The following is a 14,180-nucleotide window of genomic DNA, read 5'->3' on the forward strand; positions in this document are numbered from 1 at the left end:
TGTGTGGTTCTTATGTCATAAAAAGCCGTAAAACCATCACACGAGCTAATAATAATGTCAATACCCCCAAGAAATGATATCCAATTAATAGACCATCTTAGCGTTATTAATGTCCAGTCATATCCAGCAACGCAATGTTTGATTAAATACATAACGGACATTGTTTATTGCGAGTATTGTTATTGCTCTGATGAATCAGTGAAATTGCTCGTTAAAAGTAGCGCTTGGATTTCCGGACTACATCCGATTTTGGCACCTGGGAAGTGTATATATAGGGGACGGAAAATTCACACACTAGACTGGACAGATCTCAACCAAGGTAAGAGGGTCTCAAAAAGTTATCCAATATCTACAACCACTCTCATCTGTATAACCATGTATAATTGTGTTAATCAAAAACTTTTCTCTGTTGTAAAATTAGATGTCCATTACGTTAACAATTTACAGATTTTACGCACTTATTTTAAAGCTATAAAAGAAATTATTGAAAACTTGGAATTCTATGGTCTTGAATACATATCGTGCAATATTAAGTTGCTTTGATTGGTTTCTTCCTTTATCAGCATGAAGTCGTTTCTTGTTCTCCTGAGCGTCGCCTGCTCCTGTTATGGACTTCACATCCTGCCGTGTGAGCCTGGAGACCCGGGGCCCCTGGGGTGTGATGCCTATCAGAGAAACGGTGGCCGCCTAGACGTAGGTGGTGCCGGAGGTGGAGCAATGAATTCCATCGGGTTCGATCAGAATCAGAACGCCGGTTTTGGAAACGGACTTGGTTCCAATTTCCTGGAGCCAAGGCTCGAATTTGGAATGGACGGAGGAGTAGTGAACGACTTTAACAATGGATTTGGTCAAGATGTCGGACTGGTCGATACTGGATTCGACAACGGCTTCCAAAATGACTTATCAGGGCTCAGTCTTGACTCCAATATCGGACCTGGGGGATTTGATCCCAGTCTCGGGGCTGGAGGATTTGACGCCGGTGTCGGCGGTGGATTTGACGCTGGCTTTGATGTGAACTCCGGTTTAGATGGGCCTTTCATTGGAGGGGGAGGTGGTGGTGGTTTTGATGGGTTCGACAACGGACTTGGAGGGAATATTGGCGGGCCATCCATCGGAGGAAACTTTGGCGGCGGGAAAGGTGGAATAATCGGGGGACCCTCGGTGGGGGGATTCAATGAAGGGTTTGGATTTGATGGAAACCTCGGTGGGGCAGACTTTGGACAGAACATAGGCTTTGGTGGTGCTGGTATTGGTAAAGGCAAAGGATTCGGAGGTGCCATCGGCAGTGGTGCAGGATTTGGAAAAGGAAATGGTATCGGTGGTGCCATCGGTGGTGGTGTAGGATTTGGAAAAGGAAAAGGTTTCGATGGTGGTATCGGCGGTAATGCAGGATTCGGAAAAGGCAAAGGTTTCGGTGGTGGCATTGCTGGTGGTGCAAAATTTGAAAAAGGGAAAGGCTTCGGTGGAGGTATCGGTGGTGGGAAGTTCGGTGGATCCCTAGGACCATCTTACCCTAAAAGAAAAGGCTTTAATATCGACAGAAGATATAATAAAGGCTTCGGAGGTGGTTCTGGATGGGGGTCAAGAGGAAAGGGAATTATAGGGGGATCTCACGGAATCATGGGAGGAAAAGGCATTGGTGGAGGTAAAGGTATTATTGGAGGTATTGGAATCGGTGGCGGTCTCGGATTTAGAGGCGGTCTCGGCAAAGGATTCGGTAAAAACAGAAGAATGAACTACGGACCACAGTTGGGACATTCTTTGAAACCACGCATTGGAAAACGGCCAATTTTCCGTCATAGACGTCCAAACATATTCCCAATAAAAAGACCTTACCCCAGCTTTGGAATTCGAAGTCCAGTCTCAATGCTACCAAAATCATACGGAAGAGTTTCTAATTATCCAAAGAATATGCCAATTAAGCCGATCCGACGAATGGCGTCCGGTTACTAATCCAAGTCAGGTAAGACGCGACTCTCCGTAATTAACATGTGTAAAGATAATCTTGATACCTGTATATAGTCTCCAATTCTATACCAAGCTTTGTCATTATAGAACTATTTTTCTAATGTACATACATGTACTAAAACTAATTTTGAAACCTATTTTACAGAAATCAACCGAAGCTGTTCCAATAAGCAAAGTCCCAAGTTGTGTGACTTTGCCGGGAGAAATCTGCACGAGAGTATACCAATAGCTGGAGGAGGCTTCTACAATAGTTCTTTGTTTTGTACCTTTTTGTTTTTATTTATTCAATAAACTTATTCAAATACCTTTTGTCTTCTCTATGATGTATATACAGGGGAAATATCCGGAAGTTTTAACACAAAGTGCGGCAATAATTACGCAAATCAAACGTATTCACTGCGTCAGGACTAGTAGGAAGTTATTAGGACATATGGATAGTTGATAATTGTACATGAAGCTAGAGACCAATAGCGACATTCCACAGGGCGCCTCCTTAGTGTACAGCGCCTAGAGCGCCACTCTTGAGTAATCTTCTGAGACTTCCTTATTTAAATTATTTCTTCCGACAAAAGAAGGTTCAGAACATGGATAAATTTGTAAAACAAGCAACAGACTTCCCTTAACAAAGTTCACAAACAATAAGTTTGACCCCAGTAATGTATCTGAATACCTTAAGTTGTAAGTCAATCACCATGCATGTCGCTTCTAAAGATAAAAACATGCCATGTAAAATATTTATTATGAGAGGTCAAGCAAAGGTGGCCACCATATTATTGGAAATAAAATGCACACACGACAGGTATTACTGAAATCATGGCCAAGGTGTAAGGCGCTAAACCAATGACCTTAAATCAGCGCAAAAACGATGCGCATGTCATGTTCTGACAAGTGCACGAGTTAGGCATCAAATCCGCTTAGTTACACAAGATACAGAGGTAAACACGAGGGGATCGATAAACACGCCGTGACCGTTGTTTACGATGACCACCGCATACTGGTACTGAGGAAGAACTAGTTGTCACTGATTGACATATTTACGTCCATATCTACACCAAGAATGTCAATCACTCATAGACTGTCAACTTCTCAATGACCGCTAATGGCTACATATTCCTCTATCATCCTTAGTGATCAAAAATTAAAATTTAATTTACTTGTCATTTTGCATTTTTTTAAAGATTGCAACGAGATTATGAAACAGACACACACAGAAATGTACAATCTGTATACTATAGGATACGACGTTGTGTAAGTAAAATTTGTCTCTTATGTTTTTCTGAAGAGATGTCCAGTTTTTACTAATGGATAACAAAATGTTCGTCAGTTTTTATACGCAAACAGCCCGCCCTTGTTTTTATTTTCAAGTGATATTGGATGAACCCAAGTAAACAATTAAGTGTCGGGAGGGAATCTCCCCTCCCGCACGCGACGATTGGCGTTGCCCCTTACTATCTTGGACCACCAAAATCGCGCGTGCGGTTTTGCAACATGTATTTTATGTTTGGACCACGGTCCCAAATCGCTTTGCGCAGATATATCGCGCACCTAAAAGGAGAGGTTTTATGAACATCAAATTCTCAAATATTACGTCACAATCACTAACAAGATATCATATTGACGCAAGCGTCAAATGGGCCGCAAAAATATCATTGTTGTATGAATCATTGGTTGTTTACATAAAACACACCACAAAGATGAAAATAAGAGTTGGTTGTACTAATTTTATGGTAAATTTTAATATACTTTCAGCAACTTGTTTTAAAGTTTAACATTTTACCATTATCATTAAGAATCGATTTCGTTACCGTAAGCATTTCTAACGGAAATTGTATGATCATTGCCATAGTATGAAGTAATGGAGAACACATTGATTTGTACATTACTCTAATACAAAGTTCAACTCATCATTTTTCTCTTGGAGATTATGTATTTTAAACCAGTTTGGTTTTTGTTGTTGTTGCATTGTATTGAATGAAACCTTAATGCATTAGTTTAATATATGATTTCAAGGGACCTCATAATAAAATAAAAATTGATTAGTTCAAATTTTCCAGTCGATTCAAATTTTCTTTTCTGTCATATTCTTGCGTAAATAATTGATATAATGTCATTTCATATTTTCTACCACATTTTACATGGAAATATAAAAAATACACACGCAAAGTCATTTTATTTGACACGGCACATAGAAATTCAAATATATCATTTATATAAAATTTAATGGCATTCAGGTCTTTAGTATTTCAGGTCTTTAGTATGTCCCGCATACCGATCCAGTGGGCATGTTCACGAAGCTATCTTAAGACTAAGATATGTCTCAGACATCACTTAGGACACGTCTTAGTCCTAAGTCAATTTCTTGAAGCCGTCCTATTTTAGGACATGTCTTAAAAAATATCTTAACTTTAAGACATCCTAACAGGTGTCTTAACTAGTAAAAATGGCAAATTGCTTCCCATACTCGCTTTTTTGTGTTGTTTGTCGTTACCGTCGAAAGTTTCGAAAACAAAACTCCTTTGCATTTCTCCACTTCTTTGAGAATGATTTGAATTTCAGCCTCAGAAAAGTTAGGATTTCTTTTTCTTGATGACATGGCTAGGTTCACTGGCTTAACATGTATAATGTAATGAATAGGCACTGGACAGAACTGAACGCACGGATAATTTAAGACTGGCGCGAATTAAAACCAATTACCAATATCATTGGCTGATCATATAAAAACATGAACAAGGTACACGAGCTTTTACAAGTGTATGTTGAATGCTGTGTGAACCATTCATTTACATACATTAGCTTTTCCTAAAAGTATTTATTTACATGTTAAAATTCCATAATATTGAAGACAATCACTTACATTTATTGGATTAAAGGCAGATAAAAAATCCAAAAGAACAATAATGTAGTGAATGTTTCACAAGAAATCTCTCTCTCTCTCTCTCTCTCTCTCTCTCTCTCTCTCTCTCTATCTCGATCGATCGAGTGGGAAAGGGATGAGGAAGAATATGAAGTTCGAGAGTTTTCGTAAAGTTGAAATAGACACACAGGAATCATATATATATATATATATATATATATATATATATATATATATATATATATATATATATATATATATATATATATATATATATATATATATAAGCACAATCATTGCAATAACTCTCAAATTGACATATACCTGCCCATAGTGAATGATTAAGATATACATAAAGCACAGAGAAATTCACCTTGTTGGAGCTCCACCTCCCGACCTCTGGAATGGGTTCCAGAGGTCGTGAGTTCAAGCCCCGGCCGGGGCGGAGGTGGAGCTCCAACAAGCTTTATCATTCACTATGGGCAGGTATATGTCAATTTGAGAGTTATTGCAATGATTGTGCTTATTATATGTATATATCTATGCAATGTGTATCGTCCTGATCCTCTCAAAGTTTCCCTTCGTCATCGAAAGCAAGATTTTTGTCTTGCCTAGATGGCCCAGTGGTTAGCGCGGTGGCCGCTCACTGCTAGGAGAATGGGTTCCAGAGGTCGTGAGTTCAAGCCCCGGCCGGGGCGGAGGTGGAGCTCCAACAAGGTGAATTTCTCTGTGCTTTATGTGTATATATATATATATATATATATATATACACACACACACACACACACACATGTGTGCATGTATTATTCTTTTAACACCCCCTCCCTCGCTTCGTTACAACGCTTATACCGTAAATCAATAACGACCAAATGCTCAACACACTGCACAGTTTATATAATACTTATGTGAAAATATAAATACTTTATTAAGACGATTTTATTTACTCTATTTATAATATATGTACCCAAATTATGTTTTCTGATTGAAAAAAATACATTCCAAAGTATAGAACAGTATTTTGTATCATCGTTTTAAACTGTTTTTCTTGTAAGGATACATACAAACTGAAATAAAGATGTCTTAAATTAGGACACATCTGAGATAGCTTCGAGAAACATCCTAAGATATGTCTCAGATTGGTCATAAGATTCGTCTTAAGATATGTCTTAGGACATGTCTTAAGACGAATCTTAAGATACTTTCGTGAACATGCCCACTGATGCATTGTTTTGAAAAGAATGAAGAACTCCGAAATTTTCCGAATAGACTATAGTCTCGATAAAAACACGCCAAATACGACAATCTACTAGGTATGACCTACTTTTCATTTACGAGTAAAACAAAAAATATGTGATATTTTCTAAAAGGCATAAAACATATTTCTACATACAAAGCACTAAGTGCGGTTTTATGCAATTTTTGCCCCCCAAAATCAAAGTTTTAGAAAGAGCTTTAAAATAAGGCGAAAGATAGTTAAAATCATATTGAAAATAAAGGTGTAAAAGGTTATCACCACAGTGACGGCATAATGTAGAAATGACGTCATGAATATTGCATTATTTTGATAAAATTGATGTTTTGTAGCAAAATATGGGTGTTTTCCGATGGTTTTTCGACTGGGAAACATCGAGCGCAGGCTTGCTCAAGTACCATTTTTTAGTATAATATGTATAACTATCTGAAGAAAAACATATGTTAAAATCCCACTTGAGCACACCTGCGCTCTATACTTCCGAATGCAAAATATAGAGCAAAAATGAGAATATCTTCATTTGTTTGCAAAGAACAAGGGACGTTATTGGCCAAAAAATGCCGTGTTTTAAAATCTAATTATACTTACCATTTTCAAAAGCCAAGAATAAACAAAACTCAATGGTATATGATTTATTCGTATAACTTTAGTGTAAGTATGATACATTTTACGTTAAACACTGCGCCTTTTTAAAAGAAACGTCGACATTTTACGAAGCCTTTAACGCGGCGTTATAAACATGACGGACAGGCTTAACTGGATTTTAACACAACCAAACATTTCTCTTATTTTTTTTTTTTTTTTTTTGGTATTAGTATTTATTTCCAAACTTTCCATTCCCTTTGCTTAGAATAAGAATTTCGTATTAACTAACCCGACATAGTTAGGGAATCGATACTGCAGAGAAATACTCGAAAGCCAGTAGAGGTAAATGAATATATTATTACATCCACCAAGTATGATTCCCTCTATTTTATTACGAAAATGGATTGTACATTCACAGCTCTGTTGAAATTGACAGAACTGAAATATAAACGATCCAGTTCTTACTAGTTTATCGATCGGTCGAAACCTTCAGCAACCTAAGAAAAATCCCGGACTACACGAAATAATCATGGTGATGTCAGAATCAAATTCCAATAGGAGACGATTTGGCTGTTTCTTATACCTAACGTACTGATGTACATAACAATAATTTTTTCTGACTTTTTTTTCAACCAATTTATTAATTTGTTGATAGAAAGATGTAAATATAAACAATAAATTAGCGATCAATGCAGAGAAAAAGAACGCGGGCAATGTAATTTTTTTCTGCAATGTCGCCACCTTCATTTACAGCATGAATCACCATAGAAAGCATTTTATTGTTTAATATCTTACTTACACTTTGTTAGTTTCTTGATTTTTTCTAATACACAAACAACTACATGTAATTTAAGACAATCGACAATCGACGCGCGTGGATAGAACAATTTAGCAACTTTAAAAATGCGGGAATTTCACAAAGAAAATCATTTACCAACCGGTACAATAATATACAAAAAAACTGATTAATTAAACAGATGAATAATATATTTTAACTTCTAGCAAGTATTAAGAATGAGCACAGGTCAATGCATTTTCTTTTCAATCTAATTACGTGTGCTTTGTATAGATAAAACCTATAAACCTGGTCATAGATCGTCTACAAACTTTTAGTCCTTGTGTGGAGATCGTTGTTTAAACCGTGAGTCTAGAATAAATAAAATTTATTCAAATAAGACTTTAGTAATTCAGTCACTGTTAGTATGCACAAACATACATTGAGAGAGAGAGAGAGAGAGAGAGAGAGAGAGAGAGAGAGAGAGAGAGAGAGTTTATTTCTGTTCAACGTATAGAATATATACAAATTAAATTCACACTCGCAATGTAAGAATCATATCAAACATAACAAACAATGTAAGACTAAGTTATTGCTGAGCATACTTCTATTATCTTCGGACTTGAAAAACAAAGGAACGACACGTTTTTGTTGCCGGCTCGCGGAGGGAGCATGTGATGCAGCTAACGGGCTGAGTATATATATTTAGCACGTGGACTCTGAAACTGCTTGGTTGAATTTCATCATAATATGCTATTGTGCATTATTTTATCGATTAAAGGATTTAATATATGACAACTAGACTAAATAAATAGCTTATATTAGTGATTTAAAATTAAATGTACGTAAAGTTTAGTCTATCACAAATTTTCTCTCTCTCTCTCTCTCTCTCTCTCTCTCTCTCTCTCTCTCTCTCTCTCTCGTTTCTTGGAACAAGTGATGTAGCCTATAAACAAAAGGATTCTAAGTGGTTTAATAAAGATTAAGACTAAAATTTTAGACAAGATCGGGAAAGACACTTTATCTACCGATTCACTAATTCTGCGTGCTAAAAAAATGAATATTTACATTTTTCAGTGTCTTTGCCTGTGATAACACTACGTATCGATTTGGTACTGTACAGTCCAATAAATTCAAATGACGTATAATTGGGGCGCAAGTGGGGTTTGATTATTTATATTCAAATAATTAATCGTACAATTGCTGAAAATTATATGAATATATAAGTAATAAGATATCATTCTTTGAATATTATGAGGTGATAATTTCGGTCGGGGCGTGATCAAATCTATCATAAAGCCCCTCGAGCTTTATTGGATTTGGTCACGCCCCGACCGAAATTATCACCTCATAATATTCAAAGAATGATATCTTATTCCTTTAGTATACAGGTATATGAAACATGTGCATGTTTTATAGGGAAAAAAATAGATACTAGTAAATATAAAAATGTTTTATAGTAAGAAAATACAAGTTGAAATTAACTGCATATATTGTTCTTATCGAGAAAGTATAATTGTTTTCATTAATATTTTAGATTAATTATTTCCAAAAACGAGCAACGGCGGACTTTTTTTGGGGGGGGGGGGTTAAAAATGGGATTAATCAGGTGACAGTCGGCAGTTCATCAGCCGTTGTCTTGGACGACATTTTTCGTCGGCCGATCAATTTTGTGTCCATCGGGCAAAGTTACATTTTTTTTTTCTGCGTCCGTGGCCGATTTCTTCAGTCAAACCAGTCGTTCAATACTGGGTCATTCTACGAATAGAGGCCCAAATGGTGTCCCGCCATTTTAGTTTGTGTTGAGCAATAACTGGTTAATGAAATTGTAAAAATAAATACGGAATATTTTAGAAGGAGATAATAAATATGCATACACACCATAAGGACACCCCTGAAAGCATTATTACTTGTAAACTATTTTCTTAACATCATGGACTTGCTTTGAAACGCCATGTCCCAAACTACAAAATCGAATTAGTAATTTTGAATATGCATGTGTGAAAACTTAATTTTCTGTCAAAATGTAACCTGTCGTGATTACTAAGGTGTAATAAAATATTTATTGCTGATTTTAAAAAGATACGGGTTACTAAATTCTTTTTTCTAATAAATCATTGTTTGTAAAACGGTGTCCCTGATATTCTTGTCATTACCGAAACGGGGAGATAAAACTGCAAAATATAGGAGACAAGAAAGATAATCCAAAAGAAGAAGACACGTGATTAAAAGTTTCAGAAACCGCTATCTTTGATGCAAGGCGTAACCGCGGCTCTCCTGTGGGCAAGTGAGCAGATATTCCATTGTAAATGGCCTTACTTTCAAGCGTATGTTTATTCAGTGTCATTACCGAATGCTTGTTACAATAAATGTACGATCACCTAGGAAAAATGCAATTGTTTAGAAACAAATATAGATTGGTTTTGAATTGTGTTGTACATTATTTAACCCCTTTTAGCAAGTAGCGCCCTATATATTCTGTTTAATATTTCAAAATGTCATTACCGAAAAGGTCATTACCGAAACAAATCCCTTGAATCAAATCGTTTCGGTAATGAAATCAGTGTTACGGTAATGACAAAAATCATCTTTAGGTTGTCTTGTGCATGGATTTTGCAACACTATTACAGTGCTTTATGCGTAAGTGGTTGTTACAAATAGCTCCTATCTTTGGGTCCTGTCCTGGGGGGTAGGCGAGAGTAACCTGCATCTAATACACAGTTTTTTGAAGAGTTGTTTTCAAATGTTGATGATTTACCTGTTTAAAAATTAATGTTGTTCAAGCCATGACTGTTTCCAAATGATTTTTGGAAAATATAAGGCATGAAAAGTTATGAAAATATTCGATCGAAACAACTCGAAACTATTTACCGGAACACACTGTCACTCCCGCAACACATTGTCATTACCATAACAAGGACAAAATAGGTCAATTAATTATCAATTAATCTAATTATAAATGTAATAAAGAGTTTAATCAACATGCATGCGTCTTTGAAATCGCACACCTTAGAAAAATGGAAGTAAAATAATCATATGCACTCCTAAAATGGTTTATTGACCAATGGTTTTTTGCATTTTCTAAAAACGTAAATTTAACACCACTGTACAAAAAAAATTGTGCGAATATTTCACTCAAACAATCATGAAGCTAAGATATTATTAAGATTTATAAGTTCAAACTATGAAAAAAATGGTTTTGTACTGTAACAATATTTTATGACGATTTGTCGTCTGTTGCGGTAATGACAATTTTTTTTTCATGTATGTACGTAAGTCTAAAAATAAGCAATAAAATAGTTTAAACATTGCTGCTGAATGTTGAAATTGTTTCCTCTGAGTTAGATTTAGTATATAACGCTGAAAAATTAAAATGAATAAAATAGGGCATATGAAATCTGACTTTTGGAAAGTTCCTTTGGGCCTCAATTTGTAGAATGACCCTACTAGTAGTCCATGCGCGCCATCGAGCAATTCTCGATCATCTTCCGATCTTCGGAAGACAGTTCTAATGTCTGTTGTCGCTCGGTCGATCGACATTTCGGCATTTGGATTTTCTTAAATGTCGGTCGACTTACGATCGAGGGTCAACTGGTCTTTGGGGCGATTTTGACAAATCGGCTGATGCACTGACGATCAACCGTATACGGTTTAACATTTACCGGCTATCAGTTAATATATAAGCGGCAGTCAGGCGCGGAACCCTTTTCCTCGATAAATTGAAGCAATGCCCACGGAGTTACAGGAATTGCGAACTTGTCTATTTAATCGGCCGACCATCGGTACTCGTCCAAAGTAAGAAAAGATCACGGAAGACGAAGACAATATGACAATATGTCTAACGTCTGTTCTGGTTTTACGATTGATTAAACTACTTCGATCACATATGACGGATACAAATGGACTTAAACATTAACTGTTTACTTAAAGAGGAAATTATTAGTGCTTTGATCAATCCTTTCAATATGTCGGCGATTATTTTCTGTTATGATCTCAACAAAAATCCACTGTAAAAAAATTATATAATCGTTTACATCTAAATAGTGTGTGTGTTGTAATTTTCTATTTATTTATTTATCAATTTATTTATTTTTCGGTTGCAATTTCTATTTCTTTCTTCCTTTTGGCTTCTCTTACGTATACAAAAAAAATATTTTAGATTTTTATAAGATAAACCCTCTTTCACCGGTAAAAACCGCGTGTTAAGCCGAGTAACTGTCCGTGTCGGATCGCGTTGTTTGAATTACTTTGTTAAAATGTGCAATTTTCTAATCCTTTTTGCTAAAATTCACATTGTTCACAGTTATTAACCGTCACCATTTTCAGTATATGAATTTGTTATGATACAGAAAATAGGTATGTTAAATATAAAAGTGGTTAATGCATGTGAAAGGTTTTAATTTCAGCAAAGATTATTCATATTTCTATATATTATAACGATTTTTGGAAATCATTCCATGTTTAGCATACACTAGTGACGTCATAATGAAAAATGACGTCATTTTGGTGCCTGTAGAATTTAGCCAGTATCGAACTTAGTACAATGCACCACATCAAAAAACAAAACTAAGACGATGAAAATATGATAATTTTTGCGGCCAAATACGGCTAATAACGTCCCTTGTTCTTTGCGGGAATTAGGTCATTTAAGTGACGTCATAGATAAACAGCGAGTGAGCAATGATGACTAAAATCAAGATTAAAGTTATAGGCATCCTCTTTACAATGAAGATGTGAAGATTTCATTTTCATACGATACTATTTAAAAATTGGTTGAAATCGGGGGCAGATATTTGACCATACCGCACATAGTCCTTTACTTTTAATTCATTAAATTAAGCATAGTATTATTTCTATTAAAAAAGAACTATTCCGCAGAAACGCAGTAACAATATTTAAATGTGTATCAAATAACAGACCGCCTTCCGGCGGCCCGTAAAAACACTTAAACTCATTGGAAAATCACAGAGGCTCGGTTGCTAAAAATAATGATTAAAATTGGTAATCTTAAGTGTATTTCTGTTTCTTGCAATAAAAATATTCACTGAAACCCCCTGTTATACAATCTTTAAAAGTGTATTCAATTTATATTTCAAAAAGTAAAATGACGACACCCGCCATCTTGGATATAATAGGGGTCCTCGGTTCACGCTATGTTTTATAAAAGTTCTCCAATTTATTTAACGATTTCTGACGATTTTTAGGTTGGAAAATAATAAAATTACTTATCCCTATCGTCTGATCACATTTGTGTGCCGCAGAGTGAACGCATATTGTCGAAATGTATTAAGTATTCGCCAAACTCATCGAGAGCAACGGATATAAATGCAAACTCTCCATGTAATCACTAAAGAGATTCGAACAATTAACCAAGAGGAATCTTTTCGCGAATTGTTTTGCTCTCTGTAGCAGACTACAAATATTTCTTGAAATGGTCCCTACTAAAAAATCTAGTTTGATTTTTATGTTACTTTTTGGTTATGATACATCTTTTAATTATAGTTACCCTTAAAGGCTTATTCATATAAAATTTTCATGAAAATCACTATTAAGGAAGTTAATTGGGCCTGGCGTCTTTATGTACATGTTTTTATTCCTTTTGAATATACTTTCAATAAATAAGAGTAAGTATGCAGTTTTGGGTTTTTTTTTCGCTGAATGAAAGCCTTTAGGGTTGTCCAATGATTAGTATTTTAATGTATTTTAACCCGTATTTTCCCGTCAAGCCATAGTTCTGCAGATACTTTTAAATTAACCTCACGTTGTAATTTTGTCCGGTAACTCATTCTCTCTAAACATGACACATTATCTGTGTTTTGCTGTTACCAAACGTTTGTTAGACCACCTTACATAATGTTAATCACCGATCAAAAATTGTTCTTTCAGTCTCGAAATCTCAATGCATACCCTCGATTTATCATTATATAGAAAAGTTAATGTAGGCTAATTTTATAAATTTAGTAACTTACATCGTTAATAGTGTTGTAGGTAATTACTGTATACAGGGAAATATTCGCCCCGTTTTATTTTTGCCCCTTTCGCCCTCGTTGTCAGCGGGGGAATTTAAGACTGGGCGAATTCTAATGTTCCAAGCAATATCTTTAGTACACAAGCGAGCTTGGGCGAATTAAGACGGGACGAAACCGTTTGCAAGTGTAGAAGGGCGAAAATAACACAGGGCGAAAATAACCCTGTATACAGTTACATCGATAAAGAACCAATTAAGTTTGTTACATATAATATTCACTGGGCACGCTATTCTATGCATTTAAAGCTCTGAATATCATTATTAATTTTAAGCTAGAATATATGCAATTCTATCATGAACAAGGATTCTTAGCCTTGGTGCATGTAATTTGGATCTCAATCTTTTTGATTATCAATTTTTAGCTTTTTATGAAATGATGAGATATATATTTACATAAAAACACGCCAAAAACGGGATTTTATGTTGATGCATATTCATTGCCACACCAACGCATTTCTTGGTTTTTGTCCTTATTTGAGTTTATTAAACCCATAAAATACGTCATTTCTCCTACAATAATCAATTATAAGTATACATAAAGAATGTCCGTACAGAGAAAATATGAACAAAGAATGCAGTATAAATTGATTGATTCGATATAATTGGATAATGAGAGTAAACAACATGATGAAATAAGAAAATTAATTTAAATCATAGGTTTGATTTGGTCTTAAATCCCCCATCTCCACCCCCCCCCCCCCCCAAAAAAAAAGAAGAA

General features: G+C 35.5%; 1 protein-coding gene across 1 annotated transcript; it reads left to right on the forward strand.

Moving 5' to 3' along the window:
* The first annotated feature begins 176 nt into the window (after positions 1 to 176).
* Positions 177 to 2,274, forward strand: LOC128176652 (uncharacterized). The gene is made up of 3 exons (XM_052843138.1): positions 177 to 319; positions 564 to 1,963; positions 2,114 to 2,274. Exon 2 carries the CDS (start codon positions 565 to 567, stop codon positions 1,951 to 1,953), a length of 1,389 nt encoding a protein of 462 aa, XP_052699098.1. The 5' UTR covers positions 177 to 319; position 564; the 3' UTR covers positions 1,954 to 1,963; positions 2,114 to 2,274.
* The last annotated feature ends 11,906 nt before the right edge of the window (positions 2,275 to 14,180 follow it).

The sequence above is a fragment of the Crassostrea angulata genome, chromosome 3 (genome assembly GCF_025612915.1).
Source record: "Crassostrea angulata isolate pt1a10 chromosome 3, ASM2561291v2, whole genome shotgun sequence".
NCBI classification, from domain to species: Eukaryota; Metazoa; Mollusca; class Bivalvia; order Ostreida; family Ostreidae; genus Magallana; species Magallana angulata.